The sequence below is a fragment of the Idiotropiscis lumnitzeri genome, chromosome 9 (assembly GCF_059441095.1).
Source record: "Idiotropiscis lumnitzeri isolate Australia: NSW breed Sydney's pygmy pipehorse chromosome 9, RoL_Ilum_1.0, whole genome shotgun sequence".
Taxonomy (NCBI): Eukaryota; Metazoa; Chordata; class Actinopteri; order Syngnathiformes; family Syngnathidae; genus Idiotropiscis; species Idiotropiscis lumnitzeri.
In genome coordinates, this window is record NC_142399.1 from 14,416,028 (window position 1) to 14,436,390 (window position 20,363).

At 41.6% G+C, this 20,363-nt stretch overlaps 2 protein-coding genes across 2 annotated transcripts; both read left to right on the plus strand.

Moving 5' to 3' along the window:
* The first annotated feature begins 102 nt into the window (after positions 1-102).
* On the plus strand, positions 103-16,380 carry mypn (myopalladin). The gene is made up of 20 exons (XM_088305509.1): positions 103-1,166; positions 4,412-4,587; positions 4,880-4,931; positions 5,018-5,360; positions 5,436-5,510; positions 5,588-5,729; positions 6,375-6,398; positions 6,760-6,876; positions 6,977-7,676; positions 8,580-9,605; positions 9,689-9,821; positions 10,647-10,727; positions 11,410-11,631; positions 11,699-11,848; positions 11,914-11,993; positions 13,494-13,620; positions 13,701-13,908; positions 14,013-14,178; positions 15,045-15,178; positions 15,261-16,380. The coding sequence occupies exons 1-20, from the start codon at positions 103-105 to the stop codon at positions 15,437-15,439; spliced, it is 5,199 nt and encodes a 1,732-aa protein (XP_088161635.1). The 3' UTR covers positions 15,440-16,380.
* A 2,580-nt stretch (positions 16,381-18,960) lies between these two features.
* Positions 18,961-19,716, plus strand: atoh7 (atonal bHLH transcription factor 7). Its single transcript, XM_088304523.1, has 2 exons — positions 18,961-19,143; positions 19,272-19,716. The coding sequence occupies exon 2, from the start codon at positions 19,288-19,290 to the stop codon at positions 19,714-19,716; it is 429 nt and encodes a 142-aa protein (XP_088160649.1). The 5' UTR covers positions 18,961-19,143; positions 19,272-19,287.
* The last annotated feature ends 647 nt before the right edge of the window (positions 19,717-20,363 follow it).

Below are 20,363 nucleotides of genomic sequence, written 5' to 3' on the forward strand. Positions count from 1 at the left end.
ATCCTGAATTCTGTCATGTCTTAGCTAGCCGCAACACGATTGAAGAGATCTACGTGTGTTGCAAATGAATCTCATTCAGACTTTTATGATTCTTCCCCCAGTATGCAAGAAAACACCGCTGAGCCGCCACTGTCGCTCTCTCAGCTCTTAAGGGAGAGCTACCTGGCCGAGGCCCGAGCCCAGCAGCGTCTCAGCGAGATGAGCCGCTCCGATGCGTCATCGTCACGCCTTCAGATTTTCGGCTCGCTCAAAGGAAAGGCCGACGACTCGGCGGGGCTCCATGAAACCCAATTGCCGGACCTGTCGGCATTCCTCAGCCAAGAAGAGCTGGATGAGAGCGTTAACTTGGCCCGCCAGGCCATCGGACATGAGTCCCGTGAGGAGAGGTCAGAGGTCAAAGCCGCCCTCACTCCATCTGCCTCAGCTTCCATTTCTTCGTCTCCAACTTCCTCTGTTCACCTCACAAAGCCCTCTCCTCTTCCTTACATGCCCTCCTCCACGATGCCTTTCCCGCAACCGGTTGATTTGCCAGCAACGCAACCAAAGCTCACATTGGACAGAAAGCCACACGCAGCGTCCATGCGGCAGGACAACACCGTAAGGAACAACAGTGAAGGTCTCAACCACCTGAACAAGTCAGCCCGGAACTCTCCATTTGGGGCGGAGACCCAGTCCAAGAAGGAGTTCCTTAACAAGGCGGCCGACTTCATTGAAGAGCTCTCCTCTCTCTTCAAGGCTAACACCTCCAAAAGGATACGACCGAGAGCGTGCAAAGCCCATCGGAGTCGGAACCAGAACAAAAGCCACAACGATGGAACAATTTACTCAGACGGCTCAGACAGCCGGGAGCGCTCGGCCATGTCGGCAGACCCGGCGGAGGATGGGCCCGAATCCGTTGTTGGTAGCCACCAGCCAGAGATCCAAGTGGACTCCGGGTTTGGTCATGTGGAGTTACAGGACGGTAGGATTACTGAGGAACAACAGTTTGACTCCAAAGAGGTGGAAGCACCGGAAAACTTAGTTTTGACAAAAGCTCCGTCGTGTGCAGACGAACCAGGATGTGAGCCGCCCCAATTTATCCAAAAACTGAAAAGCAGAGAAGTTCTCGAGGGTAGCAAAGTCCAGTTAGACTGCATCGTCGGAGGACATCCTATACCTGAAGTCCGGTAAGAAGCCAGAAATTTGCAAGGCAGTCCAATCTGACAGAAGATCTAATATTAGTTAGCAGGGTATAAGTTTTCATTTGCATTCGTTTCATTGTATCATATTACCAAGCTGAAAAGTTAGAGACGTATCCGCAATGTTCAGACTAACTTTAGTCTGAACTAGACTAAAAGAGCTAAAGAGCTAACAGAGGAATTAAGTGACACTGAAAAGTAGATAGACAATTAAACGCAATATTAGTCGCATTACTCTAAAAATTCAACTGTCATAAATCACACAGGGCTTGCTCCTGAATCTTAATTTGTGAACTGATCAAGAGAATAGGATGCTTCCAACTTTGTGGAAACAGCCAGATGAACTCCTTTTTTTTTGTTCTAGCATGAATCTGCCCCAGTGCGCAAAGCAAAGACAATAAAGACATTCTGCAATAAGATTGGGATGAACTTGAGAGGCCTGACTCAACCCTGTCAAAATAAAACATGGGAAAATGTGTCATAGTTGCAGAGACTAAAACAAATTAGACTAAATAAATTGGCATTTTTGTTTCCAAATTCTCATTTATTTAATGTGCTTAGATGTGAATCATTTTGTGAGGCTTTATTACAAAAACAAAAAGGTCCAGCACATTAACAGCATTGTTGTGGAACCGCCGAGACTGGATTTGCAGCGTATGGTTCAAATGACATAACTTCAATGTCTTGGTCTCAAGTGGCATAGGTCAGATAGGCATTGTGGTGGACAAAAGAGGAAAAAAAAATACATGTGTTGGTTATTTGCTGATACACGTGCGGTGTCAATGGACAAATTAATATTTGTATTATTTAGTTATTGTTGTTCCTTGCTGACGTCGATGTGGGCGTAGTTATTTCCTTGCACTTTGGATACCGGATATTTGCTAATGTGTTGAAAATGCGCATCCAAATCATACATACAATAATATGAAATAAATAAATAATATATATGGAAATTAAATTGGAATTAGGTCGAACAATCCATTCTTTTTGCATGTGATTGGATCTAAGGTAACCAGAGTTAAGAGATTAACATAAAACAATTAAACACTCAATTTTTATTTTGCCACAAAAATGAAGGTGAGGCATCTCCCCATTTTGACATTTTTTTGAAAGACCTCAAAAGAAGTTCACCACTGTTACATGTAAACGGTACAAATAATAAAAACACTCAATCTCATCGCTTCCATTTACTACACGAAACTTCCGGTGTCGTGTATATTCCTCCTTGTATTAAGGATGTCCTTCTTTCAAGTGTTTTTGGTCAAGCAACCCCTCAAGGGTACTTCACCACAGAGGTCGGACTATGTGAATTTTCAGTTGCAATTTTTTTTACTTGGATTAAAAATAGACTCATGTTTGAATTTTAAGGAATAGATTATTATGAAAACAGTGTTCATTTGAAGGCGTTTGAGGCAGGACAGAATGGAGACGAGGTGGAGGGGAGGGGTCATGGTCTTGTTAGTCCTACTGAGCATTGTTGAGGCACTAACATATACTCGTGCAGGGAGAATGCAAGCGCTCTGCCATTTTTAGACTGGACTGGCACCGCGCGCTGTAGTCTCGTCTGATAATGGAACCAACTCAGCTCTTGGCATGAACTCGCACAGCACTTCGGTAAGAGGGTTGATTTGCTCATTCGTAGAAACTTGACATTGTTTCTTTGTTAATGTTGTTTAATCTTTTGTTTAAATTGTTTTGTTTTTTTAAGTTGGTTAAATCATGTAATTTATTTTTCAATTTATTTTCATTCTATAAACCTCATCATTTGTACTAACTGTATAAGAACTGTTTCTGTCATTTGTAGTTGATGTGCTTGGTTGTATCTGTTTTTTTTGGGGGGGGTGAGAAGTTTAGCATGATGTGAGTTTGGTGAGGGAATCTCCTTTGCTAGTTTTGAGCCGCAGAAGGAAAATAGCTCTGACAGGTGCAGTGACGAGCACACCAGCCATCCTCGTTACTACTCATGTTTTTAATTTAGACTCTTACTCATGACAAATGACTCTCTTGCAGCAGAACATCCTGCAGTGAGTCTATTCCAGTGCGGCATGCAAAGGAATACCAGTGTGCCATCACTTGTGAAATCACAATTGGACTGATTGAGCGTGTAAGTTCGAATCAGTCGAGTTTGATGACAGCGCTGAATCGGATTTAGCCACGTGAAGCTCTCTTCGTGTCGCCGCGGGCACACCTCATTCCTCTTTGATTATTGGCTGGATTTTTAGAAAGCGCGAGGTCTCATCGACTAGAAATAGATGTTCAGAGTGGCTACTGCTCATGTTGCTGCATTGGAAGTTAGTTTATGGTTAAAGTTTTAAACGGAATAAACAGGCTGTTGACAACTAAAACTGCTCGTTTATTAGCAGAAAAATCACTGGAAATTTTTTGAATTGGAGAAAAAAATTTGAGCTAACTTTTGGCGAATGTTGTTTTCGTGGGCTGTTAGACGTGAGACCGATTCTACATGCCGGACGTCAGCAAAAAATGTCAGTTGGCAAATTCAGAATTTCAAATGCAACCGCAATTTTTTACTCCCGTTCGAATTATTTGCAGAGACTCAATGAAGGTGAACGTGAGAAGGAAGTGACTAATAATGAATGCCAATCTCATCTATCTTTTAGTCAATGTTTATGAAAAGGTAACATCACCTCACCTAAAAAAATACAAATGTGAGACCTCAAGATAGTTTTCAGATTAAAAATACGGCAGTTGTTAATGGTATGCTTCAGTGTCGCTAAACTGGTCAAGATCGCTGTTGTACTTTACAGGCAAAAGGGAAAGTGTTTGCTCATTGAAGTTTATATGCTGGACTTTTTGTAACTCAGCTTTAAAGACCGAAAGTAAATGGTGCGCAAAACCACGTCAGCGGAATAACTGAAATTGGTCCACTACGGAATGGAGCATGACATCCATGCAGCAATGCAGTGGCAGATTGTCACTGATTTACTGGGGAGAACATGCTAACGCCACTCAGGAAGGCCGACGCCGGAATCGAACCCACGACCTCTGCACCATGAGGCCGTCGTGCTAACCGGTCAACCACCATGCCCCAAAAAAACTGACCCTGTAAAAAATGGAGTTGCTTCCTCGTCCAAAATTATGTGTTCATTTAATATGTTCATTATCATGTGTGTAGTTTGCGGTGGTGTAACATTGCATTGTGTCATACCGAGATTTAGACGAAAACACAAAAAATATTTAAAAATCTTTTATGAACATTTTTGTGTGAATTGCAGGTGGTTCTGTGAAGGCAAGGAGTTGGAGAACAGCCCTGACATTCAGATCATCACCAATGGTGAGCGGCACTCTCTGATCATTACAGAAGCTTTTGAGGAGGACACCGGACGTTACTCCTGCTTCGCATCAAACTTTTACGGAACTGACTCCACCTCAGCTGAGATTTACATCGAAGGTGATTCTTTCGTTCTCTTTAGACGGTTCTCAAACTGTGCATCATTTAGAATGAGAACTGGCCTCGGGCCAATTAAAGGCTCTGATGACAAATCTGACATGCCTGCATGGATGCAGCATTTCTAGCTCTCTCACGCACTTTGCACAATAGAAGCACATACCTCGGGTCAAAACTGCACCTTCCACCAGGCTCATTTCTTTTCATATAAAACACAATGTGAAAATTATTCCGCTCAGGTTGTATCTTTTTTAGTGCTTATATAAAATGCTCAAAAGGTCATGTGATCCTACAGGTGCGTCCTCTTCGGACTCCGAGGGGGATGTGCACTTTGAGCATGTAGCCCAGTAAGTTTGCCGACTATTACTATTCAGAAGCATTTAAAGCACTTTATTGAGAATGGTAAGTCTTCATCTTTTTTGGATTTTGAAAGCCCGCAGGGAAATCAGCCAAACTCCACACCACTGTCATGCCAAATCACCACCGAAGTTAAAGAGTCTTCGGAAAATCAAACCACAGCGGAACCAGCAGAGGAGCTCAGCTCGCTTGTGATCCAGAAGGTCCCGGTTCCAGTCCAGACGATAGCCGACTCACCTCCCGGCCTTGAGCCCTCCCAAGCATCGGCGGCATCAAGCGCTTATCCAGAGGAGACTGAAACAAAAGTCTTACCTGCGCAAGTTTTTCCGACGTCACCACCAGCAGACCTCACAGTTTGTCAGTTGCTGTCCGGGGCTGCTTTGCTCACCCCCAAAGCAGCTCCGACGTCTCAACCTGAGGTAGAACACCCGACATGCTTCCTAACATCAGTGGTGCGTTTCTCCCGCTAACACGTTTGTTTTTTGTTTATCCAGAGTCAAACATCTAGCTTCAACCTCCTGCCAGGCTTGAACGGGCAAGCCATCATGGCTGCCCCGGTTTTTACAAAGGTACAATTAGTTTTAAAAGGAGATCAATTTTGGGATTATCCAGTAAGTCACAGCAGCACGCTTTGTCACACCTCTAGAGTCTTCAGGACTTGGTGGCTTCCGAAGGGCAGCTGGTCGTGCTCGAATGCCGCGTGAAGGGAGTGCCGTCCCCTCGAGTCGAATGGTACAAAGAGGCCAAAATCATCGAAGACTCTCCTGATTTTCGAATCCTGCAGAAAAGTAAGCACAGACTAAATAAAACATGAGGTAAATACAGAACTAAGAAATTCAAAAGAGCAACACCAGAAAGTAGATTTTGGCTTTTTGCGATACCTTTTCGGAATGTTTATAAATTAATTTATACTTTTCTCAAAGTGGAGTAAGAAGAGCAAGTAACATCCTATTTGACAAAATAGTGAGCTCACAATTTGCTCTTTGAAATACTGTAAAATGTGAGATTTCTAAAAAGAAGACGCTCCAACTTTTTTTTTTTTAAATAATAGAATCTATGGATTTGTCATTCGACAGTGATACCAAATACGGCTCAACCAGTCATCAGTAAAATTCTTTTTCTTTTTTAAAAATAAACAAATAGAAAAAAAAGAATAATGAATAAAGACAAAACAAAAGGAAGAATATACAAAATATCACTCAACTTATTTCCATTGAGCTATACACATCTTGGGAAATTCCCAAAATTCTTTTTCTTTTTTTTTTTCATCACTATTATTTCCTTTCTTTGATATCGATGAATAAAAATCGTCCAGTTCTCCATTTGAGGCATTTGGAGTTTGTTTAATCTCTTATCTCCACATTTCAGGATGATCTGTTTTAACTGTTTTTATTACAATACATATTGATGATCGTGCTCTTTTTTGTTTTCAGAGCCCCGAGCTCCAGCTGAATCAGGTAGCTTTTTTACAATTCCTCATTTGTGGAAAAATAGAATTGTTGCCTTCGGTATGTAACATGCTGCGCGCATACATACTGCTCTGACGTGTTTAGTCCTTGAGGGAGACTTCTGCTCCTCTTCTGTACACAAGCCAGGGCTGCTTTCTTGTGCCTGTGCGCCTTATAAGGTAGTCTCTCATCCTGTGTCGAACCAACCACCATGGCAGATCATTTCAACCTGCCTTTGCTTCAAATAGACTCCGCTACAAGTACAAAGAAACTCTGAGCGTTACTTGGCCAAACAAGTCATGTGCCCTCCCTCTCGCAAGACTCCCATCCAAGCGATGTCATTATGCGAGTGTCGCTTTTGTTTCTCTAGAGGAAATCTGTACACTGGTCATCGCTGAGGTCTTCGCTGAAGATTCCGGGATGTTTACTTGCACTGCAAGCAACACTTATGGAATAACGTCCAGTGCCGCAACATTAAACGTCAAAGGTAATAAGTCTGTTTTATATTGGAAAAGGAAATCCAGCATTAATTTAGTCGTATGTCAATATGCGGAATTAATTTCATCCATTTTTTTTTCTTTCTCCAGGTAATGGTGTTAACAACCATGCAAGTAGGCCTTTTTGCACTTTAACGGTGGAGCCCAGTCGAGTTCAAGAACCTTCCACATCAGATTTCGCCAAACCCCAACGAGAGATTGCGCTGACCAATAACGTCAAGCCCCACTCCAGCACCATCCGGCTGGATCCGTTAGTCAATAGCACCTTACGTTTGGACCCCTTAAACACCAGCACCCTTCGTCTGCACCCCAACAACTCCAGCATGCTCCGTCCGGACACCTTACGTACCAGCCTGCACGGTGTGGAACCCAGCAGCTTGTCCAGTAGCCCCAGTCTCAACCTTCATAGTGTTAGCACCCCCAACTTAGACCCTCTTAGCCTTCACCAGGAGCCTCCTGAGAACGCAGGACCGCTGGCTCCACACCCAAAACCTTTCGTGGAGCAGGAAGCATCCGGACCGGAACCCAATCACAGGGCAGTCTCTAACCATCAGAATGGGACATCTATTTTGTTGCCCCTCCCCAATCCACCTCCTAACTCCTGCCTAAAGTCAGGGGTCCTGACAAACCACAAAGAGTCACGTGCCAACTCCAGAGTTGGTCTACGAGTACATTTCAAATTACCTGAGGATGAGGAAGGTGAGCAAAATGACTCGTCTGCTCCACCTGATGAAGACGCTTATGATGCGCTGGGCAAAGGACCACCACCGGTGCTGGCAAAACCCAAACTGTAAGTTGAGCTGATTTGTGACGGCAAAAGAAGGTTCTGATGCAACGATTGTTCTTTAACATTAAAGAGTAGCATTTCTCAAAACTTTTGCTCAGAATACTAAACAGGCTAAACAAAAGAACTGCTGTAAGCTATTTCATTTTTGTTGTTCACTGTCAAGCCCACATTCAGATCGGTGCGTTCATAATTGGATTTGGGTCATGGAGATTAATTACTCATCAGATGAAAATTTTTTATATATCCCGCTACAGTTTACAAACAAAAATGGGATTATGCAACCCAAATGCCGTTTTTAGTTCAAATAACATCAACATTTGACCCTCGCCCCTCCTCTTCTAGTCCAAACATAAATGCTCCTCCTTCAGCTGTGAACTTTTAGTCGCAATTCACTAATCCATGCAGGCAGACCTCAAATGTGGACCTTCAGGCTCTCCAAAACAAAGGATGGCATTTTCTACTTGTAAGTTCACTTTAAATTTTTATATAAGCAGTGTCCACGTTTATCCTGTCATCACAACCATGTGATTTCCGATCATCCTTGTGTTCACTCTTCGAATTTGAATTAATTCTGCATTTTAGGATTGGTTTGGGGTTCGAACATTTTTTTTTTAAAAGGCAAAACAAGAAGCTGATTTCGAATCTAATGTAAACTGTGACTTTAAAACTTAATTTTGTGTGCATATTGAAAAAGTTCTGAGGCGATCCAGTGTTGTTTTGTGGCCAACTTGTTGGTGATCCTTAAAAGGGCAGATCATCTTCATGCTGACTTTGGCTCACTCCTTTTAGGCTTTACGGGACTGACCAGCTGTAATTCAAAGGGACGCAGGACTGCGCTTCCCTCATGTTCACCATGTATAGTGTCTTTCCAGCTCATCTCCAATATTGCTTGTACTTGATTGACAGGGACCCGGCGCAGCTCCAGCTCCTTCACAACCAAGTTCTTTTGGAGCAGCAGCAAGAGAGTGAATCCCCAAGCCCAACCCACAATCAGGCTTCATTCCAGGTTAAGCCAGAGGCCGCAAACTCTCGGGAAGGTTCACGCTGGTCCCTGAGAGAAAACCGTGATTCCCAGTTGACCTATCTTAACAATACTTCACAGATGACACCCAAATCCGGGCCCCCAGTAACCACGACGACCCCTCTAACTTCCTTGAGTTCTCCTCCTGCAATCAACACTCCTCCTCCTCTACGATCCTTTCCATACACTCCCCATGTTAAGATCTCCTCCGTGGTGACGTTGCCTTCACCTATGCCGCAGCTAAACACAGCTTCGCCTTTCAGCGTGGCACCTTTGACCCAAATGAACGCCATCCATGCCTCCCACCGCAACCTGACCACAACGGTCGCCGCAACTGCACCCGCACCACCGTTTTCTTCTCAGCCAGTTTCGAATCTCAGTTCAAGTTCAGCCGATGCAACAACTGCCTCCCATCATGTCACGTCTCCAGCTGCTTTCCTGAGAAGCACCCACGCCTCCCTCATGAATCTGACCGCGACCTCACAGGCTTTCAACTACACCCGACCTAAAGAGTTCATCACGGCTCAACCTTTCTCACCCGCCCGGAGTCCCCCCCCCACTGAGTCCCCGGTCCCGCTTCTCCACGAACTGGCAGCCGAGCTCAACTCTTCCGCCGCCAATTCGCCATCGCTGCCATCATTCTCGCCATCGACCAGGACCTTTCACACGAGAGTGCTCCAGTCCCCAACTAGCCCACTCTTCTCCTCTCCCACGCCGGGTTCAGCTCCAAGCTTCAACAACGCGTTTGCCATCAGAGCCCAGTCACCTCTGCAGGCGTCCTCGCCCACCTCCAGCAGCTCCACACCAAGCCCCATCCAAAACCCTGTGGCCTTCCTCAGCTCCATCCTGCCTTCCCTGACGCCATCTCAGCCTACCAACTCCATGGGCCTTCCCAAAGGCGCACCTTTAGGGTACTTGACATGTGACTCTTTGAGCTGCTGTCAAGGTGGGTTTGGCTGTCGCGTATTCTAAAACATTTCTTTTGTCTCTTAAGGCTCAATAAGAAGGTACCAAAGACACGCCTCCCATCAACTGAAATCATTCGTGAGACAAAAGATGCTGTTCTTCATGACATTGAGAAAAAACTACAATTTCAAGATGACCTTCCCATTTTTGCCCATCAGCAGGTACCAAACACCCCTTCAGTTAGTTGAACAATACAGACCAGTAGCTTGACATGTTAGTGCAGTACGTTATCACTCATTTTAAACTAACCAGTTCGTCTGGTTTTCAACAGTTATGTGGACATGAGCCATATTCATTTGGAAGACTTAGTTCACTATGAGGATTGATTTTTTTCCCAGTTGAAACGATTCAGCATTTTAAAGTGTATTAAAGTAGAGATCCCAAACCACTTTGGACCAGATGAATAAAAAATCAAAACTTGTGAAAACTGGTCAGCAAAATTTATAGCGTTGTATGAACCGATCTGTGGTGGAAAGAAGGTTTGCGACCTCTGTATTAAAGGTTGAAATGGTTAAACAAATTAAAAATATGACAGTGTATACCTTACATCCCGAGAAACCTTTTCTAAGCCTTTTTATACAAAAATTAAGAAATATTTGAAATTTGTACTTAACTTATCAAAATTGATGTTCAAGTTTCCACCACCACACTCGTACAATAAGAAGTTCCTGCTCTTTAATTACCCAAATACCTGGACAAAAGCTCACAATTAATTGTAGATGAAGTTGTGAAACGGTTTGTTACTCATATTCTGTGACAATAATATTCATAATAATAACAATAATTCCTCTAATGGGTGGCCTTCAGTAGAATCTTTTCCTTCCTAATTCACGGTCATCAATAATTGTGTCCATGTACTGTAACTGTGCACGTGTGTAACATTCCTTAGCTTAGCTTAGCTTAGCTTAGCTTAGTCTGTGCGCTTCTCTATTAGTTGGTGTGTGTGTCTTTGTGGGAGTTCATCATCCATCCCTATCCTCTCATAGAAGCGGAGTATTGAGGGGAAAACAGCGAGCAGACCCCTTGTTGGACCAAACATTCCAGCTACTGTCTTTAGCTATGATGAGGTACAAGGATCATCTCATTGCAAACACTGATTCAGTCAGGAAGCTCACATGATGACACCTCATACAGCAAACAGTCCCAGTCACGTCCATTCAAGCATCCATTTACTAATAAATAACCTGCACGGAGAAATCTACTACATTGCTCTCACGACTCACTGTTGGTTTATTTGAAATTTCACTCATTTCTCCTATTAAGCAGAAGGTTGTCCTTATCACATATTGCAATAATGACATCAAATAACTTTTAAATTCTGAGATGCCCGATAAATAAATTAAAAAATATATATTCTTCTGAATAGACAAACTCAATGAAATATAAATATTCCAACTATCCAATCAGTGCTGTTATTTAATTTCTGTTCTCTGTTTTACCCCCTCATTTTGCTGCATGAGCTTTTTTTTTTTTTTTGCTTTCCAGCAGGCATTTTTGTCAAACAGATGCTGTTCCAATCAAGTGCTATTAAGTCATCATATAATATACAATATAAGTTTAGGTTCAAATGTGCAAGTTTTGACTTCAATACCACTACTGCTCTTTATCGGTACAGTACACGCAAGTTTATGATGTCTGATCAATGCAGAACCTTCAAAAGCTATACATTGTCGGAAGAAAAAAAGTTTGCGGCAAAGTAAAAAGTGCCTTAAGTTTGCTTTCATGTTGCATTTTTTTCCCTTTAATTAGGAGTACAAAGTGTCCAATTTTGAGCAGAGATTAATGAGCGAGATCGAGTTCCGCTTGGAGCGAACGCCAGTGGAGGAGTCAGACGATGATGTGCAACACGACGACGTCCCCTCGGGCAAATGCATCGCTCCCATCTTTGACAGGAAACTCAAAAACTACAAGGCCACGGAGGGTGTACCTGTTACTTTCTCCTGTAAAGTTGTTGGCATCCCTGTACCGAAGGTGAGTTGTGGAATGGTGCAAAAGAGCACAATAACTTATGCAGCACTCATTAATTATTTGTCAACAGGTGTACTGGTTCAAGGATGGGAAGCAGATCTTGAGGAAGAATATACACTACAAGAAGATAAGAGAGGGGGATGGGACATGTGCTTTGCATATCGAGTCCACAACAGCTGATGATGATGGAAACTACACCATCATGGCATCAAATCCACAGGTAACACCTCGCACTTTGCTTCCTCTTCATGTACCCGTTCTGATTTACAATTTGAAAATCAACAGGGACGAATGAGCTGTTCGGGTCATTTGATAATCCAAACAGGACCACCCCGAAACCGACTGACTCCCATTAACTCTCAGAGGTAAGCAGAAATGCAGATCCCGCCTGCCTTGTATATGAAAAGATTCCACATCCGTGTTCAAATGCCAGGTTTTTGTAAAAAAAAAAACGATTTTAAAACACCATTAATGTTACCTGTAAAACTATCTTGTTAAGAGGGGAAGTCAAAATAAGTAGTAACTGAAATAATTTGCTTGCGCAAGTGCGCACACCCTCTCTTCTGTCTTCACTAGACATTTGACGGCTCTATCTGGCTAGACAGAGAGTTAACAGACACGATGTTTCGTCATGGCCTTTAGAATCCATATATTAAATCTCAGGATGATAAATAATAATTATGATAAATACTAAAGCATCAGATTTATATAGTGCTCTTTCGTTGCACTTGTTAAAAACTGTAACGGACATAGAAATCCAACAGAACAGTGTTGAACATTGTTTTCTGACGACATTAACATACATTTGTACATGTTGTGAAATCAATTTACCGTAAAGTGCATTATTTACATTGTTTAAAACTTATGAATTATGGTACATTATGAAACATGCATTCCGGATGAAAGTGCTACAAGCATAGAGAAAAAAAATACAACATTTTATCTATTTTTCGCGACAAAACGTGAGAACACATTATAACTTAAAATACATTACCCATTTTACCACAAATAGTCACTTATTGCTTTCTGGACCAAGACTTTACCTGTTGTTACTCTTCAGCCATGTCATTGAACTTGACGTGAACTCAAGGCACGCTGACGTGTACCACTCATTTCTCCACTGGAGGGCGCTAAAGGGCAACATAACCAAATGCAAATTCAACATAACTGCAACGAAAGCATTTTACTCATATAACTGAGATGTGGCTATGATCAGAATTAACCAATAATCTTCAGATACATGTTCAACGGGAGTCAGCACACGATTGCAACCCGACATAGAAAGTGCCGTTGATTAACCACAAACCAGGTTCACATGTTCTAGCAGGCTTTCCTTCAAAAAGGAGCTTCCCCCCAAATTATCAATAGCAGTCATTGACAGCACAAAACCTTCAAGCTTCTGCTCAAATTTGATCTAAAAGTCTTTGCGGTTAATGAGGACAACCGCATCATTTCAATATTTTTTTTTAATTCCCTTTATGTCTTAGGCCACCTTAAATGTTCATCGGTGGATGGTGGATAACTTATATTGGACAAGAACCTGGCATTTGAACAGGGGTGTGAAGACTTTTTATTTCCACTGTACATCTGTATTGTTCTTCTTCCTGGAAGCAACAAGGAGAGGGGATTATGGTACACAAAGATTGAGAGCAAAATAAACTGCAGCACTCATATGCTACTGATGATTTTTGTATTACTTTTTTTTTTTTACTCGGTCTCTAGTTGGTTATAGGAAATTATGGTTCTTTTATCCCATAATTTCAAGTTCAATTACAAGCAACAATTTGAATGGATTTTGAACCAAATATAGAAAGGTTAACCCTTGAACCAGTTAAGGACTTTCTTCAACCTTTCTGCATTTTTAGGGTACGATCTCGTGTGCAGGAAGTTGAGGGAGAGCAAACCCATGAGCGTTTTTTCCAGCCTCACTTCGTCCAGGCTCCAGGAGATATGCTAGCACATGAAGGGAGGGTGTGCAGACTAGATTGTAAGGTAGGTAGCATGTTCTGAACATCACTTTCACACGAGATTTGTTGATTCCAACCCCAAAACAGTCCCTATTTGTCTTTTAGGTGAGTGGTCTACCCAACCCTGAGCTCATGTGGTTGGTCAATGGTAGGCCCATCTATCCAGATCTTTACCATAAGATGCTGGTGCGGGAAAATGGCATCCACTCTCTGATCATTGACCCCCTGACACAGAAAGACGCTGGCACATACACCTGCATTGCGAGCAACAAAGCAGGGCAGAGCTCGTTCAGTCTAGAACTTAAAGTTGTGGGTGAGCAGATTTCCGTTGGAGCGGTCAATCGTGAATAAAAGTTCAGACTTTATGAAAGCTAGCAGTTTTTTCAGCATGATTTGAATGTTGAATTTTCTCTTCAGAGAAAGAGATGAAACGCCCTCCCCAGTTTGTGGAGAAGTTGCAGAATGTGGGAATCCCTGAGGGGAACCCCGTTCGGATGGAGTGTCGAGTGATGGGCATGCCTCAGCCAGTTATATTCTGGAAGAAAGACAACGACACCATTCCCAGAACACAGAGCAGAATGAGGTCAGTGACGGCAAATAAATTACACAGGAACACTCACACTAGGTCCCTGCAAAGTGAAAACCAATATTTTCTAAATTTGGCAAACCATAGAAAAAAACAAATTTGAGTAATTAAAAAAAAATAAAATCACGTATGAAAAAAAAAATAGATGAAATATAACACGGTTTGCCAATCCTTTTCAAGCTATATACAATTGGATATACTTGAAAGACAAGATTTTTAATGTTCAAATTGATGAACGTTATTGTTCTTTTTTTTCTTAAAAAATGACAGGCATCATTGTGTGAAGGATATTACCACATGGGCTAAGCAACACTTAAATCCCCCCCCCTTTTTTTTTTTCTTCAGTTTTTGCAATTCATTGCTACATCTATAAATACACGTTAAACGGTACCATGCAAATCAAAAGCTATATATTAACAACCAGAAATACCGCTGGCTTCTCTGAATACAAGTTTTTCTGAGCTGGACTAAGACAAAGTGGAAAAGGATACTGTGGTCTGATGAGTCCACATTTCAAAATATATTTGGAAATCATGGACGTCGTGTCCTCCGGGCCAAAGAAGAAAAGGAGCACCCAGAATGTTATCAAGGCAAAGTTCAAAAGCCGTGATGGGATTGGGCTGTGTTAGTGTCCGTGGAATGGGTAACAGGCACATATTAATGGCATAAGGATGATTATTATGTGATTATTCAGTTGAATCTGAATTTAATATCCAATGGCAAATACCCAAAAGAAAAGTTTGACTGAAACAATCAAATACAGGTTGCTGAAATAAACCTTCTTGGTCATACAGTTGTTACTATTCACCTTGCCATACATTCAAAAAAGAAATTGTGAAAGTCAACTTCTGCTTCTGCATCAGCATGCAACAGGATGCCACAGGATACGTATGCCTCCTCATCCATCCAACCACCAAGGAGGATGCTGGCTGGTATACAGTGTCAGCCAAAAACGAGGCTGGGATTGCGGCCTGCACCTGCAGGCTCGACATCTATGGTACGAAAGTGAGCAGTACCTCGATAAACTGTCAGCAGCTTTACTGAAGATTATACATGTCACCATGTATTATGACCTTCAGCACAGTGGCATCAGAACGTGCTGGCGCCCATGAAGAAGACGCCACGTACGGCCAGCCGCTACGCAGCTCTCACAGGCCAAGGACTCGACATCAAATCGGCCTTCCCCACGTCGGAGACAAGCCCCTTCCTGTTCTCCAGCTCCCCTGCCGAAGCCACACTGGAGAGCGAAGAGCTGTGAGGAGCGCCTCCTTCGGGAGTGGGGGTGAATGTTTACCTACGCGGGTCGTCATGGGATTTGTGTGACGAGTTTGAAGTGAGACACTCAGAGCAATGAGTGATTGTGAAATGGTTGTGACTCTTGCTCGCACGGTGTCACCATTCCGGTTTACGTAGGTCATATCAAGGGTGTTTCACATACAGAAAGAAAAAAATGAACACATTTACTAAGTCTTAGCTCAAGAGCCATCAATGGAGTAGGCTCCTACAAGTTTGAATGATTAATTATTGTTTGTGATTTTTTTTTTTTTTTACTGTTGAGAATGAGGCTCTCAGTGATTAAAAAAATTATATATATTTACATATATATATATATATATATATATATATATATATACAATCAACAATTGGTTCTCAAAGTCATTTTCCCTTGCAAAAAAAATCAATAAAATAAATGCCCATATGTCTAATAATTTATGGAATGTATATGAAAGCTGACCTGCGGTAAGTTATTTGAAGGTCTGGAAATGGGCTGCATTATTAAAGTGGTGGATTTAACATTGGTTGCTTTAACACAAGTGCATTACGTATTTATGTAAATTTGTTAGGCTACTGATTCACCTTTTTGCAAAATGTTTTTCATGTGTAGGCATGTTGATGGCTAATGGTGTTTTTTTTCACCGTTATGGAGTACTTTGCTAGCAGCTGAACCTGGTGATGTTTATGGGCGAAGTGAATCAGATTGTAGTAAAAATTGTTTTATGGTACAGTGACAGATACAAAATTGAAACCAACGGGGCAATCTCAGCGGTTAAAATGATTTACCTTTCATAGACTTAAGAGAATTTTAGGTGATTTTGGAAGTATTTTGACGGAAGCTTTAAAGCACCTTTTTGACCTCTGTTATGTTGCACACTGTAAAATAGTTTTGTCTTCAGAATAAAATTCTATTTATTCAAGTGAGTAAGGGTTTCTTCTGTACATTAAATCTGTATGTCCTATCGTATATAAAACATGAGCAAGCTGTATTATCTTAATGCGGGTTCAGTGAAATTTCTGCTGGTTTTTGAGGGCTTGTTTTGACTATGCTTATTATCTTGAATTCAAAACAAATAGGAGATCCCAAGAGTCAATTAAGCATAGCTAATCAGTCCAATTAAAAGAGAAGAAGGTTCAAATAGGCATAAAATTACATTCACCTTACTTGACCCAATTAGACTGTGAGCCTCATTTGACCAGCTGCCATGTCGAGTTGCGAGCTGGCTGTCGCTTGCGTGTGTTGCAAAGTCATAAATGTATAATGCAAATATATGTTTTGTTTTGTTTTTCAAATGTGGGAAACATTATTATCCTTGCTATTATTCAATGATTTAATGATTGTCTGTTTCGTTTTTATTTAAACATCTTCAACTGGACGACTGCCATCAACACATTCAAGTCTGCAAATGACATTACAAAACAAAAGGCCTCAATTCAAATCAAATTGAGTTTTTCATGACGAGATGCATGATGACGCTTATTTTGTAATCATCTGAATGTGAAGATGGGATTTATGAGATACACTTTCTCCAGGATTAAAACATACACTTTGTGCCCTAATCTCCATTTCTCCATAAGGGGATCCGGATTTAACATAGTATGTGTTTCTGTTGGGGCTGACGGGTCACTCATCAGTTGTGACATATGGCTTTTGACAACAGGCCACAGCTGAGTCGTAGGTGCTCAAATGAGCCAATCACGTAACGGCTTGGGGGAAGAAAAAGGGCGCAAGACACGGAAGGGCAGGGTCTCATCTCAGACAAGGCCCTCAGACAAGACAAGCAGCAGCTGGCAAACTACATCAATCTGTAATCAATGAACCAACTGGTAGATGGGATTATATGCCTAATTGCACAGCTAACCAGTCCAGCCCAAAATGACCAGACAGCATCAGCTTGTGTCCCTGACCCAATAGCAGAGCCAGCCATTATACTCGGACTCCACAGTGATTAATCATTCAAAACCTGCTCGTCTACATCCAAATCTGGAGTCGGCGGCCGAAAACACAAAGCGATGCTCCATAAATACAGCAACAGCAAATTTGCACATCGACAGGAGAGTAAAATTAGATTTAGATTTCAAGTAAAGTTCTAAAGTTCACACTCCACGTATTCTCATGGGAACCTAATACGCAATTATTTTTTTTTGTTCATGGCTGGACAATATTTTAACATTATCACACACAAACCCACAAAAAAACTGCATGAAAAAAACCCCAACACAAATGAATAAATTAGACAAATTATTTAATTTGTTTTTTTTGGAATGTTTTATTCTGTTAGCTCTGACCCAATCTAAATGATTCCATGGAGTGCGGAAAATGTTATTTTGCTGAAATCCAATTAAATTCGGTAAAAACTAGCACCTAACTATCTATCATCCCGTACAAAAAATAGACTTTATGAGGGGTAACATTGAAGCATGTTGCAGCATTTTAGGCAAGTAAAGACACAATGATGAAGATTTAAGAAATGTTTTGTGCTGCTGAATTCCACATTTTGTGTAACCAGATAGGAAAGATGAGAGACAAATGATTCTGTCTGTCCCTTTTTTCTTCGGCTCAGTACACAGATCAATTATTTATTTCCCATCTCCATCTGTACATAAGGACATGTATGAACCCCCCCGCCCCACCCTCATCCCAATACCCCCCCCCCCCCACATACTGTACATTATTAATGCCACAACACGGAATATCAACTATTACAGTTCATAATGTGAATAAAATATTCGAGCATCACTACACGATAAGCAATATCATTTGCACTTTTTTGGTGCAATAATCTGCGCAGCATCTTGTCCATATTGTTCAAGATTTTTAATCCCCAGATTTCTGTTAAAATCCCTCGGGTTACGGAGCACACTTCCACTTGTGTTGCCTCAGGCTAATCTCAGATTATGCTTCTCATCACATGGAGAACAAATTCACAAATAGTGAAAGGAGATTTGAGGGCATTTGGAGCATGATACAACTAAGTCGCCATGTGGACAAAAAAACTTTTAGAAGCTTGGGTATAGATTTATTTGTTAAATTGGAAATCAGCAGTATGTTGGGTAACAAACCATATTTGGGCTCCGAAAAGAAAATAATGCTGATAAATTTTATTTTATTTTATTTTTTTTAAGTATAATTTCAACCACAATAAACATTTTGTCCTACCATACAGTAATTGTCCTGTGTGCAATTTAGATTTAACTTTCCCATTTTCAGATACAAGGCAGATATCAACTAGAATCCTTGAACATAAAGTAGTTATTCTCAGTTTTGAATCAATGTTTATATGAATAGAATAATATGAATAGATCCTAACCAATTTTGATGTCATCTTTCTAAAGTTTGTTTGCAGCATCAGTAGTGCAAGCAGATGGTAGACTTTGGTGTTTGTGACACATGGCACAGAGCGAAGACTCGGCCAGAGAGCCCAGCCCAAGATAATTGGAATTTCATTATGGTTTTTTGTTTGTGTGTGTGTGTGTGTGCGTGTGTGTGCATATATACTTTACATGCATATGTGTGTATGTGCTGAGAGTGTGTGTTAAGGAGTCTGTTGCATGGGTGTGAGGGGGTGTTGGAGGGCAGGGACTCCACCTGCTGCCACCTGTTCATCTGCTGTGTGCCTTATAAAAGCTGCTCCCGAGTCTGGAGCACAGACACCTTGGACTCTTCAAATTGTCCACTTCCTGGAGGTTGAACTATTTGATGCTCAACGCAAAGGACAAACATCTTGGAGATTAGACAGTCGGGGAGCGCCAAGGACCCACCATAAGAGAACAGTTTGAACTTGCGTCTTTCTATCCTTTTGTTTCTGGTTCAGTTTTTCAACCAAAAACATGAAGCCTCGCCGGTCGAGCTGCACCGATTCGGGATCTGAATCCTCAGAAGTGGAATCACAGAGCCCGGAGAAATACGAGTCGGCCGTGCGCCGACGGATGGCTGCCAACGCCAGAGAGAGGAAGAGGATGCAGGGCTTGAACACGGCCTTCGACCGTTTACGAAAGGTGGTGCCGCAGTGGGGCCAAGACAAGAAACTGTCCAAGTATGAAACCCTGCAGATGGCTCTCAGCTACATCATGGCGCTCAACCGGATCCTGACGGACACGAAGAGGCACAACACTGCACATGTGCAGTGGGTGGACTTGCAGTTTGACTGTGTGCAGCCTGACAACTATCAGTGCCTTGTGAGGTACGACTCCGCAGAGCAGGACTATATCAACTCCTCGTTCTCCTATCAGTTTGATGGGCATCAGCTCAATGTATGAAAAAAACAAAACAAATCTGCCGTTTGGCATGTAAAACAGTCACGTTGTAAGTGGCAATGTGAAAACTTTTGTTTCTCCAATTTCGGAGACGGTAAATACATTTGTATTGATTTATTTCTTTGAATTATCTTTGTTTGAAAAATCCAAAGACTTCTTTTTTTAAGTCTTGGATATATTTTTGCTATTGAGCAGGTTCTTCAATACATAGTCAAGAAAGTCATGTAGTGCCATTAAAATGACCATTAGATTGTACATGCTTTGTGTATTTAAAGCTGTTTTTCATATACAGCCTTGTGCAATTTTAGTGAATCCCGAGAATCATAGATATTCGTTGCATAGTTAACGCTAACATGTTATTATTGTTGAGCTGAAAAATGTTGTTTGTCACGTGCTAAATTATAGTTTTGGCTTGAGAATAAATAACATTTCTATCAAAAAAAAATTCTCATTTCTCATGATTGTTTTCTGTGGAGATTATTATTACTTTTTGTATATAATTACAAATCTACGTTTAGGAGGAAATTGGGGACTTGATCAAGGGACAGTTTAATAATCAATATTATCTTGGAAATTTACAGTTTTACAGTCCATATAGCCAAACAAACATCTGCAAAAGTTTCTGGATGATTTTTCCATTAGCACTATAA